The sequence below is a fragment of the Sinocyclocheilus grahami genome, unplaced genomic scaffold, assembly GCF_001515645.1.
Source record: "Sinocyclocheilus grahami isolate Dianchi unplaced genomic scaffold, SAMN03320097.WGS_v1.1 scaffold281.1, whole genome shotgun sequence".
Lineage (NCBI taxonomy): Eukaryota > Metazoa > Chordata > Actinopteri > Cypriniformes > Cyprinidae > Sinocyclocheilus > Sinocyclocheilus grahami.
The window spans coordinates 1,936,529-1,960,038 of record NW_015505460.1 but is presented as its reverse complement, the minus strand read 5'-3'; the positions used below and the strand labels follow the sequence as shown (position 1 = coordinate 1,960,038).

Below are 23,510 nucleotides of genomic sequence, written 5' to 3'. Positions count from 1 at the left end.
AATAAAAGAGTTCACACATATTACACAGCCTGCTGCTCATAACTGCTTTGAGTGCACTGGCCACAAGCGATGACATCGTGGATGCTATTGTCGGACCTACACACACATTTCATGAGGATATATAATCAGCCCAGAAGCCCAGAAGTTTTGTCTGAATTGCATGTGTTTCTACTTTCACATGCAAATGACTTGTTGCACTTATGAATATGAATATGATAACTTTCCGGCATCAATTCTAGTAGGGTAAATCGTAATTACGCTTTCGAAACGCTCTGTTTTGCCCTTCCATCATTAGCTGAAGCTGAGAGAGAGAGAGAGAGATGCTCCGGTGTTCCGCAATAACGCTTAGCTGCCCGCAGATGCGCACCTGCCTATAAATCGGCCTAATTTGCAGCACAATGGCCAATGCCGATTAATTAAAAAATGCCAAAAATTGGCGATTAATCGGCCGACCTCTACTAAGGGGGCATTTAATATATAGCCTATTCATGTCTAAATTTTAAATGATAAACCATATTTGAGGTCGATGAATGATAGGCCAAAGTTGGGATTTCCTGCTCAATATTCTGTAATTATCTGAAGCAGCAACCGTTAATGAGCTATCTGTCATGGACACAGACCTTTTTTTTTTATTTGCGACTAACCGATTGATACAATTTTAGCCAACTAAGCCTCTTCACATTGACTAACGTTTAGTTGAATATTAGGGGGGAGAGCCCTACATATTTCATAAAACTTTAGAAAAGATTGGACACGTACTTATGAATTATTAATTTCTTAACATCTGTGATTGTCAGTGTTATAAATGGAAGTTTCCAGATGGTCTAAAACCCTATACTCTTGTGCGAAGTGTCTTTTCCCTCAGATGACCTGATCCTCAGTCCTCATCCGTCTCAATCACACATTACTGCTAGAGATGTCAGGGAAGTTGACTCTGTCAACAATGGAAACCGATATTCAGTCATTTAATCAATAGTGGATCTGAAACCCTACAGATAGACTCTCCCTTGAGGGTTCTTAGGAGCTGCATGGACTAGAAAATGCCAGGCTAAGAGACATTTGAAGAAACTATTGATTGTAAGTGTACAGTGAATATGCCTGAAGTGGGGCAATAAAAAAGTATATTCAAACCACGTTTTTGGCCCAAAGCGGTGATAATTTACACCAACATGCATGTTGATGCAACACACCAGTAGTAGAATCACTTCTGTATGCTTATGTATTTTTTTAACTTGTTGTTGGTCTTTTTGTTCTGTTTTAGTGCAATTCTATTTTTTAGACCTTGAGATCTTGGAAGCACCAAAGAATTGGCACTTTGGTGCTTTCCCAGACAGCACAAACACATGCTGATCCTAAATTACTGTTTTGACACCACCAGTGTGTAATAAACCCACCTCCAAATGGCAACCAGCAGAAAACTCCAGCTGGAGGAAACTTTGGACAAAGACTACATTTGCATTTGGCAACTCCTGCTTTTAGCCTGATAGAAAGGAACTGACACCGCTTAGCCAGTCTTCAGGTTTTATTCAGTGAAGCATCCAGAGCAGTAATAAGCACAAGTCGGCGTCAATTATGTCCATTCAACCATAAGCAGAACACACTTTCCTGTTGTTTTAGTCCTCTTCCATTTTAGATGCTGTTGCACACTGGGCTGTTCAGAGATATCTGGATCATAATCAGCTGATTTCATTAAATGGAGAAACAAAACCAGAATTTTTCCAGATTGGTGGTTTGGAAGCTCGTCCAGTGACTTACAAGTAGTGTTTTCTCAGTAACAGTGAACTTTATCGATGCTCAATAACGATTTTGATCCCAAAATTAAAAACTGCATTCTCTATAAATTCAGAATAGGCAGTGATTTGTCTCATTTTAAAAATAATAATACTATTTGATTATTTATGTAATATTTGATAGTACAATTTGATTTAGATCAGCAGTCTAGTAAAAGTTATATAGTAATAGAAAAAAATATAAGCTATGTGTAATTGCCCTTGTTTCTGAATATTTATTGAATTATGCACCTTCAGAGTGTTGCAGCTCTGTTAAATAACCTAATGAGTGCATTGTAGACTAATAAAATACAAAATAATACGTAAACTGGCAACGTAAAATAGCGTACAGTTTTTCTTCAGAACAAACTATTTTGTTTTTAATCCCTGATTTTTGGCATACATGAGTAAAAACTGTTATAGCAGATTTAAAAACTCTAAATAGAAAATCAGAAGTATTTTAATCAAGGCACATGCGAATGTATATTCAACATGCATTTATGATTTTCACAACAACATTTTTCCTTCGTCAAAAAAATACATGAAGCAGCATAGAACAACGCTTAGTCAATAAAAAATGAGTTATTTGCTGTAGGTTTTTTAAATAGAATAATTTAACACTGAAATAGATCGATGGACAGATGCTGTCTTGCCTTATTTATAAAGAAGAAATGAAGCGTGACTTTGAAATGTCAACCAGAAACGAGGTCTATGAAATATCTGACCTTCTTAGATTAAGAGCATTAGCAACAGCTAATAGTTATTTAACACTAACATTCCGTGTTGAATACATTTCTTTTATCATATACTGTATTTACCGTTTGATATGTTTCACTTGTCTTTCTGCACGGCCTTGTTTTCAGAGTTGTCTGAACCATTTAAAATTTTACTGGACTGTTTGCATTATGCATTAATATAGAATGATTATGTTACCTTACCTCAAGGCTACAAGTGAAATTTGTAACTTTCATCGTGTTTATAGTGAAGAGTAAAAAAAAATGGATGGATTACATGATTACATATTATTCACACTATGGCAGTAAATTATCCATAAAGGATTGATTCTCTTCTTTGACATTTTCCTTTCTAAATGAACCTACCATTTATATAAATTCCAGTTTTTGTGTAATTGCACACGCCATCCATTAGTCAGGTGGCTATGATTACATAGAAAATGGATGCATTTTAATTAGTATTTGAATTATCGCTCATTGAATCATTTAACCATGCATTATAATGCCTTTGGACTTAAAACATAATAAAATGCAAAAATTCATGTAATTTACGGCGTAATCCACACATGCGTGCCAAACTGACTTCATTAGTGTGGTGACGTTTTAGTGTTGTGAATTAAATGTGTTTTTGTAATAATTTTTTTAATTGTTAATGTGACTCTGTTTCAGAAATATACATGGTCTGATCAGTTACCTCACATGGGTGGCATTTGTAATGCTATAAAATTCCTGTTCATAATTTTAGAAACAATCCAATGATGAAAACACTATTATTGGATTCTACATCTGTAATTTATTGTTTAATGCATTTTATGATATAGAAAACAGAGATCGGAATATATTTTCTTTCTCTTTTTTTTCTCCAGTATGGTACACAATAATCATTCAAGTCTGTGATGAACACATAAGAGTAATAAGACTACATTACCTAATATATGTAATTCAGATTGTTACTAACTACAATTTTTGTCATGTAATTTGTAATCAGTAATGGACTACAATCTACCCAGCACTGCTGACAGGTGACTGCTTTTAAATAGGGATGCACCGATACCATTTTTTTCAGATCCGATCCGATACCAAAAATTCTGAGTATCGGCCGATACCGATACCAGCACCGATACGTTTTTTATAATCAATGTAGAATTTCTATACCTCAGTGTGTTGATCTGATCATCACTGTTTTGTGTGTTAAACACAATCTACTAAATATAGACAACTTAATTTTAAAGAAAAATAAATGAAAAAATATATATAATCATAATCTATGACAAAAATACTATTATAAAGTAGGTTAGTGGATAATTCAGCAGCAAAAGTTATTCTAGAAAAATCATGAGTGCACAATAATTTAATAAAATCTAAACATTTAGTGAAATAATATTATTTAGTGGCCAACAAATAAAAGTGAATAGGTGTAGGACTAAATCTGGTAAAATGTTACACATTGCTCTTTGTATTGTTGTAAAATACTTTCGTGAAAAACAACTAAATATATGGTTACACTTTATTTCGATAGTCCACTTTAGACATTCTATTAACAGTAAGCAACTTTGCAGCTACATGTCAACTAGCAGTTAGTAGAGTATTAGTAGACTGTCTGCTTAATATCTTCTAACTCTTTCTTTGTCAACTTATTCTACTAACCCTAAACCTACCCTAACAGTCTACTCTGAGAGTTAGTAGACGTGCAGTTGCAAATTAATGAGAATTAGTTGACATGTAGTTGACATGTAGTTACAAAGTTACTTATAGTTAGTAGAATGTCTAAAGTGGACTATCAAAATAAAGTGTAACCAAATATATTTATATATAAATATATACTATAAAATGTAAAGACATGACTTTTAAATGTATAGCACAGTAGTGGAGGTAGCAACATATGATAGAGGACAGAACAAGAAAGGCTATTAATAATCTGTCATTGCGCAAAAGTATTATAATACGAAAAACTCAAATACAGAGCGGCACAAAGCGCAGAATGAAGCGCTTGAAGCAACACGGAGTCACAGCACGCAGCATAGAAAAGCTCAAAGTGAAGAGATATTGATGCATAGTGTATTAAATCTGTGCGATAGTTTATTGAGCCTTTTCTTTGAACAGTTTAAACTTCAGTTACTGTGCGCTCTTGGAGAGAGTTTCATCATCTTGACTGTCGAAACCGAACGGCGACATGCAGTTTGAATGCTGAATGGAGGATGACTGACAGCCGCAGCGGAGAGACGAGTTTACGTCAATTTGACTTAAATATTCATCTGTACCTCACATTCAACTATGTAACGGCTTCAGAACATTTGGAATATAGTGCACGAAAACTTTATGGTGCTTTATATTGTTTTTGTGCCTTTGGTGGGTATTAACAATAACACAAAATACTATACGCACAATATCGGATTTGGATCAGTCTCGTGTAACCGATACCAGATCCGGAAGAAAATGACCGTATCGGAGCCGATACCGATACTGAATATCGGATCGGTGCATCCCTACTTTTAAATGCTCACTTGCATTTGTGCATCTGTTTTCTGATGAACACCCACAGTATTTGACTTTATGCAACTGCATGTTACTGGGAAAAATGCATTTGCATTTCACAGTGTTTAGGCCTAGTGCAAAATGAATGTAAACAGTCAGTTATGTCTTAAGGGATTGTAAACAGATGGGGCAAAATTACTGATGTGTCAAAATAGATCATTAGTGCATTAGTGTAGTAAATGGAGCCTATTAGACTTGCTGCTGTCTATAATGTCATCAATAATAATCAAACGGCAATAAAACTGAGAAAAGAAAATTACTTACTGCTCTTGTCTGGCAAACTTTAGCAGCTTTTTTACTAACTGTAGTCCTCTACAGTTAGATTCTCGAAGCACTCTTGTATGTGTTTCTTTGTTCTTCTTTATTACGGACTATTGACTTGTATGTTTTGAAGCTAAATTTAGTTAGTTGAAAATTACTTGACTGCATTAAATTGTCTTTATTTATTATTAGTTTTTAGCTGGTTGTTCATTTAGCTCAAACAGTAAAGCAGATCATGGGTTTGATTCCCAGTGAAAGCCAAAACTAAGTAAATGTGTACCTTAGATTTAATTTGCTTTTGATAAATGTAAAAGCATTGATCAATAGCATAGTTTTTAATCAAGGTATTTTTTTAAATATAAAGAACAGAATAGTTTTAACTGAATTTGTCTGTCTTTTACTGATTTTTAAGAGTACACTGCATAAAAAATAAAGGACGTTGTATATTGCTAACTCCAACAAAAACAACAGCAAAAAAAAAAAAAAAAACAAGCATTAAAATATCACTTTTTAAAACAAGCGTTACAATATAATTTTTATTTTGGAGCATGACAGTCTGTCAAAGTGGCAAATAATGGTTATATTTTGTCAGGTTTTTAATCATTTTGTTACTTTGTTACTTTGCATGGAAGGTGGGCACAGAGAGTAGTTTGTGCAACAAATATTCATTATCAAGCACTTTGATGTGAAGGGTTGTACATTTTCCATCTTGTTCGATTTTAATCTGTCAGTAAATATTGTAACTTTTGCTCTTTGTGTGTGGCATGCACATCATTCCAGAGCTTTGGTGGCAAGAGCTCTTTTAGTTTGATCAAGGTTGTGTTTCAGGTTGTTGATTTTGTGTTTTGGCATCCCTTTTTTCTGTTTGTTTTTTTTTACACTGTGGGAGTGTTGCTAAAATCACAATAAACCAGATCCGACCTTATTTAGTTTATCTGTCAAAATGATGGAAAGTGCTTTGAGTCATCTATTAATGTTCTTAAAATTAGTACAAAACACACTTTAGCCTCTGTCCTCAACTTTATAAAATCTATTCACGATGAAGTGTTAAAGCTTTTGGATGTTTGATATGACACACACACACACACACACTCGCACTCGCACTCGCACACACACACACACGCTCACACACACACTCACACTCTCTCTCTCACACACACACGCTCACACACACACTCACACTCTCTCTCACACACACGCACTCACACTCTCTCTCTCACACACACACGCTCACACACACACTCACACTCTCTCTCACACACACGCACTCACACTCTCTCTCTCACACACACACACGCGCTCACACACACACTCACACTCACACTCTCTCTCTCACACACACACACACGCTCACACACACACTCACACTCTCTCTCACACACACGCACTCACACTCTCTCTCTCACACACACACGCTCACACACACACACACACACTCACACTCTCTCTCTCACACACACACACGCGCTCACACACGCGCTCACACACACGCTCACACACACACACACACACACACACACACACACACACAGTCTTAGAGGCCCGTGGTTGATTTTGTTATTGTGATTACATTATAATGCTGCAAATAGAATGATAACCAGCAGTTCAGCTTCCTTCATTAGCATTCGTCATGGATCATCGTACAGAACGAGCTCTGAATCCACTCAATATTACAACATGCTGCATTTTATTTCTCGTGATAAAGGGGGAATGAAGCCCTAAAGCACATATTTTTAACATGTTAACAGACATGTACTGATTGCATATTGTTGAGAACAATATCACACATTCCTTTGAATACTGAGTGATTCATTTTTGCTACACTTGTCAAAAGTTTGAAATCATGACTTTTGAATGTCTTCTGCTCTGCATTTATTTGATCAAAAATGTGAAATATTATTACAACTTGAAATAAGTATTTTCTATTTGAATATATTTTGATATGTAATTGACTTCTGTGATCAAAGCTGTATTTTCAGCATCATTACTCCAGTCTTCAGAAATCATTCTAATATGCTGATTTGCTGCTCAATTAATCTCTGGTGATCAGTTATTATTAACGGTTGTTATCATTTAAAAATGTTTTTGCGGCCTAATATTTTGTGGAAACTTTTTTTTTACAGGATTTTAAAAGAATAGCATTTATTTGAAACATTGTAAATGTTTTTACTGTCACTTTTTAACAATTGAATGTGTATTTGCTGAATAAAAGCATTATTTTCTATTAAAAACATGCACATATACACATTCAATTGGTGGTATAATCATGGTTTCTGCATAAATATTGGGCAGCACATCTGTTTTCAACATAGATAATAATCAGAAGTGCCAAATCAGCATATTATACTGATTTCTGAAGATCATGTGACACTGAAGACTGGAGGAATGATGCTGAAAATACAGATTTGATCACAGAAATAAATTGCATTTTACAAAATATTCACATAGAAGACAGTTATTTTAAACTGTAATGATATTTCACAGTATTGGTGTTTTTACTGTATTTTTGATCTAATAAATGCAGCCTTGGTGAGCAGAAGAGACTTTAAAACATTTAAAAATCGTAATGTTTTTGCAAGTATTGTATGCGTTTAATTCTGCTTCCCTGAATGCCGTCGACTGTCGGTCTGAACGTTTCAGTGTCTTCAATAATGGCTTCACCGAAAAGACAACTGAGCATCCAGAGCATGTTTGTCCTTGTATCACAGAAAGAACAAGATGGTGCGCAGCTTCTTTATATGCGTGACGTGACAGACATGTGAAGGGGCGGGGCTTATGCACCGTCTGCCAATGATTTTCTTCAGGCTTCAGCAGTGGCTGAAATGAAAGGCAACTGAAATATTTGATTCTGAGCACATTCATATCTTGTGATATTCATTATTATGGATGATTTCCATGCAGTCGCTGCTCTGTCTGATACAGGAGCACACAAACACAGAGGAGACACTCACGGAGTTATACATGAGAGCGGTTCAGAATCATTCCTGGACATGTTCATATCTGCTCCTTTTGGTTTTTTTTACACTGCAAGACTTTTTCACTGTTTATCCTGTATGGGGTTGTGGGAGTGCTGGGAACTAGCCTGCATCCCGAACTGAAGGCAGAGAAACAGTCTGGGAAAAGTCCATCACAGGGTTCACGCATGCATACAGACACACAAACACACACACACGCACACGCACACACACGCACACACACACACACAGGTTTGTTTTTGTGCAAAGTGGGGACATCCCATAAGTGTAATGTTTTTTATACTGTACAGACCGTATATTCTATTGCCCTACACCAACCCTACCCCTAAACCTACCCCTCACAGGAGACTTTGTGCTATTTCAGATTTTCAGTACACTCCATTCTGTGTGATTTATAAGCGTTTTGAAAAGTGGGGACATGGGGTAATGTCCTGAAAAGTCACCTTCTCCTTGTAATGCCTGTCATACCTTTGTCATTATACAAACGTATGTCCTCATTTGTCACAAAAACGCGCACACACACACACACACACACACACACACACACACACGTCTACGGGCAATTTATCATCTCCATTTCACCTGCATGTCTTTGGGTTGTGAAGGAGACCGAAGCCTACACATGGAGAACATTAGGGGTGAAATGATTCGATCACTTCACAATATTATGCATTTTGACAATATTTTGGAATAAATTTATAAGTAAATAAGAGAGTAAATAAAATAATTAAACTTAATAATAAATTAAAGCATTTTTATTTCCCAAAACATGTACTAGCCTAACATGTAGCAGCAATGTTTATATACTTATTATCTATTGATATTTTAAGTAAGCATTTTATATTTTCAGTTTTAATTTTAATTTGTTTGTTGAAACATTTCTAATTGGATGAAAGTTTTTCCATTTAATATTTATATTTTATTTCAGCTCATTTCACTTAACAGAATAATTTTTAATATTTTAATTTTTACTAGTGCTGTCAAACGATTAATCGCATCCAAAATAAAAGTTTTTGTTTACCTAATATATGTGTGTGTACTGTTTATATTCATTATGTATATATAAATACAAACACATGCATGTATATATTTAAGAAAAATATGTTGTTTATATATTAAATATGTTTATATATAATATAAAATATAAGAATATGAATATATAAATGTATAAACATGTAAATATTTTCAAAACATATACTGTATGTTTGTGTATTTATATATACATAATAAATATACACAGCACATATACATATATAATGTAAACCAAAACTTTTATTTTGGATGCGATTAATCGTTTGACAGCACTATTTTAAATATATATATTTTTTTATCTAGTTTTTAGTAATATATATATTTTTTTCATTTTGATTTCAGTTTACATTTTAGTTAAGTTTTAGTATCTAAACAAAAATGAGAAATGTTGCTTTGGCAACAATTGTATTTATTTATATTTAATTTATTATTTTATTGTAATAATTTTATTGTCACACTTTATTTTAAAGGGTTAGTTCACCCAAAAATGAAAATTAGCCCATATATTACTCACCCTCAATTCATCCTAGGTTTATATGACTTTCTTCTTTCGGACGAATCCAGTCGGAGTTATATTAAAAATTGTCTTTGATCTTTCAAGCTGTTTAATGCCACTCAGCAGGTGTTGCATGCATCAGTCCAAAAGAAGTTAAATAAAAATCGCCCATCCATTAAAAAAAAAGCCTGTTTAAATGATGTCTCTCCTGTTCCCACAGTACCAACTGTCTCTGATGACGTTACATCAACGGTGCAGCCTAGAAGATCCACACCTCCCATCAGGACCACAGCTATCAGCATCACCCAGAGACCTGCGCTCAACATCACCATCATGCCGAGCCCCAGCGCCGTCAGCCCGCCCCCCTCCAGCAGACGCTTCTGTGACGGGACAGAGAGGAGAGGAATCTCCTGGCCGCAGACACACCGAGGAGCGACGGTGGAGCGGCCGTGTCCTAAAGGAACTCGAGGTGCGTCCGCACTGGAAACAGGCTTTTGAATTACTTCTGCAATCAGCGTCAGGAATCTGGCTGTCATTAGAGCAGAAGTGACACGTGTGCTGGTATCCGGCATGTGGTGTTTCTTATTTGAATGGCATCCATATGGAGACGTCCAAATGATCTGCAAGATTTGCATTCTGTAGCCGAGTTAATATGCAAATGTTATGCAGTGCTGTTTGTAATAGAAAATGTTTTCATAGCGTAAATATTTTATTACAAACTCCGACAGATATGTGACCCTGGACCACAAAACCAGTCATAAGTGTCAATTTTTTTTATTTTTTGAAATTGAGATTTATACATCATCTGATGTATCCATTGATGTATGGTTTGTTAGGATAGGACAATATTTGGCTGAGATACAACTATTTGAAAATCTGGAATCTGAGGGTGCAAAAAAATCTAAATATTGAGAAAATCATCTTTAAAGTTGTTCAAATGAAGTTCTTAGCAATGCATATTACTAATCAAACATTAAGTTTTGATATATTTACGGTAGGAAATTTACAAAATATCTTCATGGAACATGATCTTTACTTAATATCCTAATGATTTTTGGCATAAAAGAAAAATCTATAATTGTGACCCATACAGTGTATTGTTGGCTATTGCTACAAATACACCCGAGCGACTTAAGACTGATTTTGTGCTCCAGGGTCACATATAGTCCTGAATTAACACCTTCAAAAGTTTTAGGGTCAGTTTTGCTAAACAGGGCAAATTAGTGTTGTGCGATTTTGGCCTCAATTTGGTCATCTGAGACAAATTTTGAAAATACTGAAAGATTCCTATAATCCTAGACTAAAATCTGTAGTCTTTGATCTCTGGTTTGACATGTTCACCGAATGCTTGCCTTTGCAATCAAATTTGACCTCCGACGGGTCCAAGGCCGAGTCAGACTACGCTATTACACTATTCTTCTTAAATACGCTGCTATCGCCACCATTCATATACTTTTCATGATAGCCAACAACATTTCAGCCTCGCATGTAATGCAGCTCGCAGTCACTGAACATGTACTGTATGGGTTGATAATGTAAAACTCCGGACAAGTTTTCTTGCACGCACCAATTTTTAATGCGTCTTGACTGTCGTCCAGTCTGACATTAAAGGGTTAGTTCACCCAAAATGAAAATTTGTCATTAATTACTCACCCTCATGTCGTTCCAAACCCGTAAAAGCTTTGTTCATCTTCGGAACGCAAATTAAGATATTTTTATGAAATACGAGAGCTCTCTGACCCTCCCATAGACAGCAATGTAAGTAACACGATCAACGTCCAGAGACGTAGCAAGGACATCGGTAAAATAATTCATGTGACATCAGGGGTTCAACCGTAATTTTATGAAGCTACGAGAATACTTTTTGTGCGCAAAAGAAAACAAAAATAACGACTTTATTCAACAATTCGTCTTCTCCACGTCACCCTATAGCACCATTCTGGAGAGTAAATAAACGTAGAAAACGTATCCGCCACAGCTGACACAAAACAGCATACGCTGTTTACATTCAGTTGATATTCTCCAAAATGGCGCTATAGGGTGACATGGAGAAGACGAATTGTTGAATAAAGTCGTTATTTTTGTTTTCTTTTGCACCCAAAAAGTATTTTCGTAGCTTCATAAAATTACGGTTGAACCCCTGATGTCACATGAATTATTTTACCGGTCTCCTTGCTACGTCTCTGGACGTTGATCGTGTTACTTACATTGCTGTCTATGGGAGGGTCAGAGAGCTCTCGGAATGCGTCCAAAATATCTTAATTTGTGTTCCGAATTTTGGGGTGGAGTAACCCTTTAAAGTCTTGAACAGGTTTCCTTCTGTCGTTCTGCAGGAATCGCTCTGTTCCTCTGCACGTCTGCCGACGGGACCTGGAGTCCCAAAGGTCCTGATCTCAGTAACTGCACATCCCACTGGGTGACACAGGTGGCACAGAAGGTGAGTCAGAAATAGCCGCTATAATGTAAATATAATTTCTGTAGCACTTCTCACATTGTTGCAAAGCAGCTTTACTGAAAATCATCATGTTAATGTTTCTAGTTCATGCCCTATAGTCGCATTTAGCAGATTAGAGCCGAGCGATCATGTACTGTTGGTGCATTTTGCAAACAACAACAAAAAGTCATGCAGTTAAAATTTACTCTATAGTGTATATTGCATGAGTGTACTGTATGTATGCAAATAATGTTGTATATATATTTGAATGATTAACAATCACACTGCTGAGATTTGTATAGTAGGTTTGGAATTATTAAAATAACAGAATTTCTTCAAAAACATAAAAAAATCATTATTGCAGTCTGTAGTGTATAGTTCTGTGCACGAGTATACTGTAAGTTTGCAGGTAAAGCAAGATGCACTATATATTCAACTTTTAATTTGTCACATAATTCTGATATGATGTGATGCAGTGTAATAATAGCAAAATAGACAGACATACAAATTCTAAAATCTCACACGCACACACACACACACACACACTATTTTCCACATGGTATTTACACATTTACAAACCAAAAAGTAATGAAGAAAATTGTGTAATACAAAGAGGAACTAACACTTGATTGATGATTATCTGGCAAGCATGAAACTGATATATTTTGGTCTATTAATACTCAAAATTAAAATGTACATTTACAAGGCAGGAGATGGGTTTTTGATACAATAGTGAGCAAAAAAAGTCACTTACACATTGTACATGGAAAAATGTTCTCTGAGCTGATATACAGGTCTATTAGTATGAATTGAGTTGGATGTTTAGGGTTGATTTTGGCTCCTCTTCCAGATCCGGAGTGGTGAGAACGCTGCGAATCTGGCGAACGAGCTGGCGCGTCACACTCAGGGTCCCGTGTACGCGGGCGACGTCAGCTCCTCTGTGCGGCTCATGGAGCAGCTGGTGGATATACTGGACGCTCAGCTGCAGGAGCTCAAACCCAACGATAAAGACACGGCCGGACGGAGCTTCAACAAGGTACAGTACACTGCATGTCCGGCTACAGCGACTGTGATTTATCAATGTTGTTTCGTTTGATTTGATAAAGTCTGAGTCCTAAAAAAGTCCTAAAAACGTCAGCAGTTCTGGTTTGACAATCTTTTCAGGAGATGTTTTTATCATGGCAAATTCAGTGACCAGCAAAAGTTCATTTATGCTTTAAAACTTTAACAAAGTTGATTAGTGAGAGAATATCAGTCCCTGTTGTTAGTTTCTTATTTTAAAACAAGCCTTTAGAGCATTGCCACCTAGGCTTATAATGCAATTTATTATTTAATTTAATTGAATTTAGTTAAGTTAAGTTATTCTCTGCATGGTAGAATATAGTTTTGTATATTGATTTATATTAAGTGTTTATATAGAATATAGATTTTTCAAGATACCAAAGCCTTCAATCAAATATCAGGCAAATATCAGGCTCTCTGCACATTACACATCTTGCCAAGATCAAATTATCTGAATTATGTACTATCCACACTTCTTGTATAGTTCTGTACTATTACTGGATGTCAGAAAACCTGTTACTTTATGTATAAAAGAGCAACCTTTGAGCAAAAACATTTTTCCTCATGTGGAAATTGTGGGGAGCAGATTTTAAACAGAGGTGAAATTCAGCATCATTGCATCATTCAGGCCCACAAAAACAGCTTGCCACAAAAATAACAGGGAAACAAAATATATATTTATATGTATGGATTATATGTAATGAAATATGTAGTTTCAAATGTAGTAAAGTGTGTAGTGTTAAAAATAAAGCTAAACATTTCTTAAATGTTACTTTCCTTATTGTAATCTTATAATATTACGACTTTAATCACATAATCATACTTGAACTTTATTGCTATGGTGGTATTCTTGTCATTGTATGACTGCTTTAATCTGGTAATGTTATAACTTCATCAAGTAAATTCTAGTAAAAGGCCTATTATGAAAATGAAATCACTATAAATATGAAACTTTGTTCTCAAAATCTTCTTCTTCCTTCTTCTTCTGGCAGCTGCCGTTGAGTTTAATGGATTTTCTGGCTTCATTTGAAAGCATGCTCTAACGTTTCCATCTCTATATTTCCCTCCTCAGCCAGTGCCTTATAGAAGAGAGATGCACATTCAAAGACATGTTTAATTGAAATGGGGTTAATGGACGTGCTCTACAGTGTCCTTTTATACTCTGTATGACCTCGGCTTTGAATATATACTGATATTTCTTCAGCTATAGGCACTTTTTGCGCTGTGGACTTTCAGAAATGAAGAACAAGCTTTTCCAGCTCAGTAATAGGTTATGTAAGTTGTCTACTAACAATGACAAGAGAACGATACGTGGAAACATATTTCTCTCTGTAAAGGTCAGTTTCATAATCTGCATTCTATGTATTCTAACAGTAAGTAATATTTTGACACCTTTTGTTTACAATTGCAGCTTTACAGAAATCGCATCCAAAAAAAATTTCTGTTCACATGGTTATATTATATATGCACGTATTATATTTTATCTTATGCATACAATTCCAAATTTACATTTTTAAATGGAAAACAAAAACAGATTTAATGTGCCATACAAGGAAGAAAACACAAACATAACATAAAAGTCACTGGAACATAAAAGTGCCCGTAGTTGAAGCAGCACACATACATGATATGACTGACACATAGGCTCTTATTTGTTCTCTTTCTCTTTTCTTCTCTCTCTCTCTCTCTCTTTCTGTGTGTGTGTTGTTCCTAATCTTCCGTCTTTGTGTTTGAAACCAAAAAAAACAAAAAAACAAAGCGTCAAAAAAGAGAGAGGACTTGCAGGGCCTATATGAAGGTATATATGGACACAATCCCAGAATCCCCTTCTGCTGCATGCAGCTTGTTTGTCTGGCTGGAAGTCCATCTGTCTGTTGTCGTGCTGAGTCTGTCTTTCTGCTGATACGCGACTCTCTTTTAGGGCAGTTCTGCCTCGGTGTCTTTCTGTTCTGTTTTGTGTTGCTTTTACTGTCCTCCTCTTTCCTGTTCACCTCCCCCTTACCGCTTGTCTGTCTTAAAGCAGTAGTTCACCCAAAAGTGAAAGTTTGCTGAAAATGTGCTCACCTTCAGGCCATCCGAGATGTAGGTGAGTTTGTTTCTTCATCAGATTTGGAGAAATGTAGCATTGCATCCTCTGCAGTGAATGGGTGCCGTCAGAATGAGAGTCCAAACAGCTGATAAAAACATCACAATAATCTAATCTAAAATCTAAATGTGCTGAAAATGTGCTCACCTTCAGGCCATCCGAGATGTAGGTGAGTTTGTTTCTTCATCAGATTTGGAGAAATGTAGCATTGCATCCTCTGCAGTGAATGGGTGCCGTCAGAATGAGAGTCCAAACAGCTGATAAAAACATCACAATAATCCACAAGTAACGCACAGCACTCCAGTCCATCAGTTAACATCTGGAGAAGACAAAAGCTGCGTGTTTGTAAGAAACAAATCCATAATTAAAGCATTTTTAACTTTAAACCATAGCTTTTGGCTAAAATACGACTCCATAAATACAAGTAATTACATAAAATAACAAGTGAAAAAGTCGCCTGGTCTGAATCAGGAGAGAAATCAGCACAGATCAAGCACTGCTTACAAGCCAAAACAGCTCTGAACAAATATGTGTGTGGATTTTGATGTGAGAGAGAACAGGAGATGGACTTTATCACTGGAGGAAGCGTTATTATGGATTATGGAGTCGTATTTTAGCCAGAAGCAGCAGTTTGAAGTTAAAACGTCTTGATGGATTTGTTTCTGACAAACACGCAGCTTTTGTCTTCTCCAGATGTGAACTGAGTGGATTACTTGTGGATTATTGTGATGTTTTTATCAGCTGTTTGGACTCTCATTCTGACGGCACCCATTCACTGCAGAGGATGCATTGCTACATTTCTGCAAATCTGATGAAGAAACAAACTCTTCTACGTCTTGGATGACCTGAGGGTGAGCACATTTTCAGCCAATTTAGATTCTTGGGTGAACTATTTCTTTAGCTGCACACTCTGCTTTCCTGTTGATTGGGAGTCACTGTATTTCTGGCTGGTTTCTGCTCATCTTTCTGTCTGCTGTTGTTCTTTGTCTGAGTAATTGACATCCTGCAGTCGTGATCGCTGGGGTCTGTCAGCTGATCCTGTGATCAAAGTGGATTTGCGCTGTCTTCCTCACCTGCTTCAGTCTGAGCCGTTCACGCTGCGGTTTTGTTGCATTTCTTTGTAATCTTTTATGCATATCTCTGCTGTTGTGTTTTCATTCTTTTAATACATATTTCAGTCAGTTACTCAAAGCTGCACTTGTGAAAGAATAATGCCACTTTATTGTTTTTTTTCTTTCATGTGCTGATGTATTTTTCCTTTTGAAACAGGAAGTTGGAGTGGGTCATACTGAAACAACCAATAGGCTTTAGTTTTTGTGGACTATGATTGGCTGGTATGAGAACATTTTATTGACGAGTCAGCGGTATCTTCAGTCAAATTTGGTCAACTTTTTAGTTACAAATTGAGCTTTGCTTCATCTGTCACTCAGGACTGTGTTTAGGTGTGGTCCATGTGATGAGTTTTGATTTAGGTTTTGGGTTTGGGATCTGACAAGGCTATTAAAGAACATTTGCTGTCAGTTATTTCACTCACAGTACAGTTTTCCAGGACACACTGAAAATAAGGGTTTACTTTGAAAGCATTTTGCACAGAAATTGCTAGTAAATTCCATAAATAGTTACAAAGACACGGCGACATTGAATTAAATTGGATTTTTTTCCCGTGCATCTTAATTCACACTTCCACAATTAAAGGCCTTAAAAAGGTCAAAAAAAATTTGAGTAAAAAGTCTTCAATTCATAAAATCATTGCTTTAAATGTTGCGTGCATTGCAAAAAAAGGTATTCCTCAGTGTTTTCTACGGTGGCCGAGAAGTGCAAAACAAATCACAATTCTGAAAACAAAATAACTAATTACAAACGCAAATGCAAGTCTAAAAAACAAAAATAACAATTCAGAAAACATTATAACAAGTCAGAAAACACAACGACAAATCTGAAAACACTTCTCGGCCACCGTAGTTTTCCAATATAATTACCTAAACACCTTTAATGCAGAAGTAACACCTGAAATGCAAATCTAAATTCTTGAAAAAACGGAATAAAATTAAGTGAGTTCATGTTTAAAATAAAAACAAATATCTGTCAATTGGGTATGAAAACTTCTCTTTGAATTAAGGTTATTTTTTTGAGCCCACTGGCAGATATTTGTTCTTGTTTTAATCATAAACTCAGATTAAAAAAAAAGATGTGTCAAGAATCTTTAGACATTTGAACCTCAAAACAGGACAAAATTACTAAGAATGAACATCACTTGTACTTTCAAACTTGAACATGACACTAGAACATGAATGTATCGTGTTCTCTTCAGTTTATTCCTTAAACTTTCTTTAATTGGTCTAAAAAAGGTCTAAAAACCTGCAGAAACCCGATGAAATTTTGAAGTGGAAAGACTGTTTAAGTGTTTTAGGTGGAAGGTGTTTAATGTTTGTTTTATGGACAAATAATAATTTTTTTACAAAGCAGATGCTTTTGACTTACTGTAGTGTAATTGCAGGGGAATCTCACTGGAGTAATCATGGGTTTTATTATCTTCTTTTTCGTTTAGCAACATAACATTTAAAAAAATTACATTTAAAAATAAATATTAAATTATTTAAAATATTTAAAGTTGAATTTATTTCCAAGAAAAGTATTAAACATGCATTTAAAAAAAAAATCTTTGCAATGCTATGCAAACAAAAACTTGAGGAAAAATTAAAAAATGGGCCACATTTATGATGTATGGACAGAATTATTTTTTGTGTAAATAATAAAAATCATTCTTACACAAATTAATGCTTTGAACTAAATGTTACAGCGTATATAAGAATGGCTTTAAACAAATGATCTACACTGAAATCTGTTTTATTCATGAAATGTGTTTGAGGCTTTTAAATAATGAGCAAAAGAACGTTTTTGATAATGCTTATCCTGCATCAGACTTGATGCACACATTTCTAAGGCCTCTATAATATCAACATAATCAAATCTTTGCTGATAAACCTGTCACACAATCTACTGCAGGAAATTTAATATGACAATCAAGTAGATTGTGCAGATTGCAGTTATGTCCAGCAGTGAAGGCAGTTTTTGTAAGCAGAGAAACGTGATCTTTGGAGAACTACAGACACTGTTTAGAAATGATGAATAATTGCTAACGGAACTGCATAAGAACTAGTGTTGGGTTCGAGTCCGAGTCCAGTGAAACTCTACTGTTTGTCAGTATCTTAACCTTGTTTTAACCTTTACAACTAGAAAAAGGCAATGTCAGTTTAATGTAACAAACGCAGACCTCTATTGCATCTTGCCATTTCGATTTTTGCTTTTAAATCATCTCTTAATTAGTGTCCTGCTCCGCAAACTTAAAGTCATGCAACAGAAGTTATGGCTGACTCTGTTTATGTATTGTGACTTATTTCAGATTTTTTAAATGTGAGATGTTATAGAACGGGACTTGACTTTATTCATTGTTACAGTAAATGTATAAATGCAAGGGTGGGGTTGGGGGATTGTGACTGGGGTAGCTTGGTGGACCTGAAGAGCAGAAAATGCACCTCGTATCTCTGATTGTGTTTTTGGTTTTATATGAGTCAGGGTAGACAGCATTTAGAATTTTTTCTTGCATCAAAATGAGGCTGTGAGGGATAAACTAGTGTATAAAACTATGTATAAAAGCCCTACATGTGCTTTCCACAGCCAACTCACACCTGTTTTATTTTTGAATGCATTTATAGATAGTAAATTTCATTATGTAAGGAATAATTGACGACGGCCCGTTAAACTATTAGAAAAGAATGCAGGTGTTTTTGGACCCATAAAAACTATTGCTGCAAAGAGTTATTTAAAAAAAAAATTCTTTAAAGTAGTGCAGTCAAACGATTAATCGCGATTAATCGCATCCACAATAAAAGTTTTTGTTTACATAATATACTGTATGTGTGTACACTGTCTATATTTATTATGTGTATATATAAATACAAACACATGCATGTATATATTTAAGAAAAATATGTTGTTTATATATTAAATATAATTATATATAATATAAAATATGAGAATATAAATGTATATACATAAATATTAGTAAAATATATACTGTATGCATGTGTATTTATATATGCGTAATAAATATACACAGCACACATTAATTAACTTTAATTTTGGATGCGATTAATCGCGATTAATCGTTTGACGGCAATTCTTTGAAGCTAGAAGCTGCCACAGTGATTAAAAATAATAATAATTTCAAAACAACAGCAAAAACGAATACTAAACTAATGAAAGTAAAACATTCTCAAGCTTACTGAAGGCAAGTAAACAGTCTAATTATTAATTACAAGCAAAAGGATAAATAAATATATTCATCAAAAATAAATACATGAAATAGTTTTTCAGCTAGGTCTATACAGGCTACTACAGAATTAGCCTGCTGCAGACATTTAATGAATTAAATGTAAAAATAAAACACTGCACAGTCTTTACTGTATGCATTAAATATAAATGATTCTTATTAAAGTTACTAAACTGATTTAGTCAAGAGCAATGAGTGATTTTCTCCTTTTCTTTTGTTTGTTTGTTGTTTGATTAACATTTATGACACAGTCAGCAGCAGCAGGTTTGCGCTGCTGTCACTTTAAGACCTGATGCACAGATTAAATGTTTTGACACATCTGTATTTCTCTCAACAGTTCAGGTTCACTTAAGAAAAAAACTGACTGTATTTATGTGAATAGTCTCCAAGATGGGCATTTTGACAACTTTTCGTGTAAGTGTGTAGCAATAACATGCACAATGGAATTTAATTCAGCATTTGCACGCTGACTGACAGGCGCTTTCTCTGTGTGAGCACAGAAACCCATCAGCTTTCAAGTACTGGACAAGACTTAAAAACACATGCGGAAACTGAAATCACTTTCGTGATAATGCATCGAGTCAGTGACATTTCTGAGTCCTCTAAAAAAAAATTGTACTCGAGAACCGGACTCGAGTCAGAGTACCCCAACTCTAATAACAACCACAAAAATGTGTTTGCAATCCTGACGATCTCTGATGAAAGGTGGCAGAAACACACCCAACACGTATTTTTGCAGGAATTACACTAGTTGTACAGTGCTTCATTTCCCATTATAGTTGTCTCGTGTCACAGGTCTCATTTGGTTCTCCTCTCTCCAGTGTATTCCATGTGCTGGATCCTTTTTATTTTCCAGGGAAAGCAAAGGAAAAATATCAACCGCCTGTCATTTCTCTTGTTTCCATGGTTACAGGCCATTGTGGACACGGTTGACAACCTCCTGAGGCCAGAAGCCCTTAAATCCTGGGAGGACATGAATTCCACAGAGCAAACCCATGCTGCTACTATGTTACTCGATACCCTGGAGGAAGGAGCCTTTGTCCTTGCAGACAACCTGATCGAGCCTGCAGTCGTCAGAGTGCCTGCCGAGAACATCAGTAAGTGCTTTCATCTTAGCCGGCAACTTTTGATGTAAATGATGAAGGTTCGATTCGAGCCACGTGTCTGACCTGCCGCTTATGACTGATGGAGTTTTCCAGGAGTAATGTGCGTGTATGAAAACCAAAGCAGAAAGAAACCGAACTGGCAAGAATGCTCGGAAGAGGTAGAAAGGTCAGTTCACACAAATTCAAACCAATGCCAGAATAATGGACTAGTTCACCCAAAAACTTAAGTTTGCTGAACATTTACTCATCCTCGGGCCATCCAAGATGTAGATGAGTTTGTTTCTTCATCCGAGCATTGCATCACTTGCTCATCAATGGATGCTCTGCAGTGAATGGGTGCCGTCAGAATGAGAGTCCAAACAGCTGATAAAAATATCACACCACTCCAGTCCATCAGTTAACATCTGGAGAAGACAAAAGCTGCGTGTTTGTAAGAAAGAAATCCATCATTACACATGTTTAACTCTCTATCCATAACATTGCTTCCTCCAGTGAAAAAGTCGCCTGGTCTGAATCAGGAGAGAAATCTGCACAGATCAAGCACTGCTTACAAGCCAAAACAGCTCTGAACAAATATGTGTGTGGATTTTGATGTGAGAGAGAACAGGAGATGGACTTTATCACTGGAGGAAGCGTTATTATGGATTATGGAGTCGTATTTTAGCCAGAAGCAACGGTTTGAAGTTAAAACGCCTTGATGGATTTGTTTCTTACAAACATGCAGCTTTTGTCTTCTCCAGATGTTAACTGAGTGGATTACTTGTGGATTATTGTGATGTTTTTATCAGCTGTTTGGACTCTCATTCTGACGGCACCCATTCACTGCAGAGCATCCATTGCTCAGCAAGTGATGGAATGTGATAGAAACGTTTGTGGTATAAAAGCCATGCTTTGTACAGTTAGGTTTAGCTTCTTTATCTTACATATTTTACATTTATAGCAAGCACTGATTCTCACTGATTTTAGCTAAAACATACATGAGAAAAAAAGATATATATTTTGAAGAAAAACATCAATTTATGCACTAATTAGAATGTGTAAAACATGCTGTCATTGCACTTTTTCCATAAAAACGACAGTTAAAAATTACATGTTGATTACTGACTAAACTTATAAGAGATTTTCAATAAAGACAATCTAACAGCTTTGTGAAATGATCACTGGAACTGCCCTGAGAGTTTAGGTGAAGAAATGCATTTTTTCTTTGGAATAATAAATACACTTTGACACTGTGCTGTTGGGTTTATATTTATTATTGCACCCACTTGTGGGCCGTTGATTGAAAAATCTGATGTCCGCTGATCTCTTCCTATAACTGAAATAATGCCTTTGGAGATTTGGAAATATTTAAGTGAAAACAATAATTATTTTCAGCTTTGTTGACAGTCGTGCTGCTTTGACATTGTGGTAAAAGTAGGACATTTGGCAAATGGATGTAGTCTTTTGCACATTGCTGCAGTGCGGCTGGAAGAGTTAAGTATTTGAAATATTCAGCTGCAGATCCTCAGCGGTAACGAAATAGTATAGAGAGCAGATCAATTATTAATTAATCAGGCAACTCGCATATAAGACAGTATGCAAATCCAACACACTGAAGCAGCAGAAGAACTTCAGCAGGTCTTGCATTAGCAGATCCGCTCCAGTTACTGTTTCATGTACCTTCTTCAGCGCTGAGCTTTTAAGTGTAATTATGTATGAATTGAAACTGCACTGGATTTTTTTTTTCTGACTTTCTGTGCCCATCTACATCTGGAGACCTCTGCAACAGTGTGTTATTCAATCAATAGATGTTCTTGCCTCATAAAAAGGCATTTTGTCTCTTATAATTTTGTACGTGCCTAGATGATGAAGGTTATAGTGGGTTTATTGAATAAACTGTTCATCAGACGTGTTATCATAACTAAGCAAGGTCTCAATGAATTTGTGTTTGTGGGCAGTTTGACTGATAACAGTGCTTTAAATGAGAGTAACCAACACTGCTTTTGCTGCCACACACGTCCATCTCTGCAGATATTAGCTTTCCTGTGGAAAGAGAAGAAAAGACAAAGCGACCCTACGCTGCTTAATTTAGAGAACCTTTCCCGGCAGATTCGATCTGGGCTCGAGAAATCATTGTGCTGATTGCTATTTACAGCCACAGATATGAGAATCTCCCAGGCAGTGAATAATGCAGGAATCTGAGCCGTTGACGGCTGTACAAGAGTTTACAGCGAACGAGTCAAATCTCAGGTTGCATTTGTCAGGTTGATTTCAGGCTGAATGTAGCAATCTGCCCTTCTTGAGTTTGCTAACCAGGCTTTATACAGTTCACAACCTATAAAAAATCCACCGATTTAGTTTTTCTATCTTTCCTTTTAATAGGAGACTCTGACTTAAGTTGAGCGAAATGCTATTTTAAAATCAAGTCTTGTACAAATTGATGACGTGCAGGTAAGTGTGGATTTAGGATGCGCAGTTTGGTTTTAAAAAGTTTAGATTTGCATGTGCAATTTGTGAAATATGTTGGGTGTAGGCAAATGGACTGAACTTGTATGTCTGGAGGAGACTATTGTGAGTAAGGTTACTCGAAATCGATTACTTTTTATTATTATATTCTAAATACCAAAGCGGTTGATTTGTAAAACAGAAGGCAGTTTTCATTTTAGAGTCACCGACAATTAGAATGACTACATAAGTGAAAAGCATTT

The 23,510-nt window shown here is 35.8% G+C and overlaps 1 protein-coding gene across 1 annotated transcript in view; it reads left to right on the top strand.

The window, feature by feature from the left end:
* LOC107600329 (adhesion G protein-coupled receptor L2-like) overlaps nt 1-23,510 on the top strand; it is a 93,899-nt gene that overhangs the window by 51,747 nt on the left and 18,642 nt on the right. Inside the window, exons 6-9 of the mRNA XM_016292197.1 lie at nt 10,023-10,271; nt 12,136-12,239; nt 13,087-13,272; nt 20,631-20,814. Coding sequence (XP_016147683.1) covers nt 10,023-10,271; nt 12,136-12,239; nt 13,087-13,272; nt 20,631-20,814 — 723 coding nt within the window. The remainder of the gene's footprint in view (nt 1-10,022; nt 10,272-12,135; nt 12,240-13,086; nt 13,273-20,630; nt 20,815-23,510) is intronic.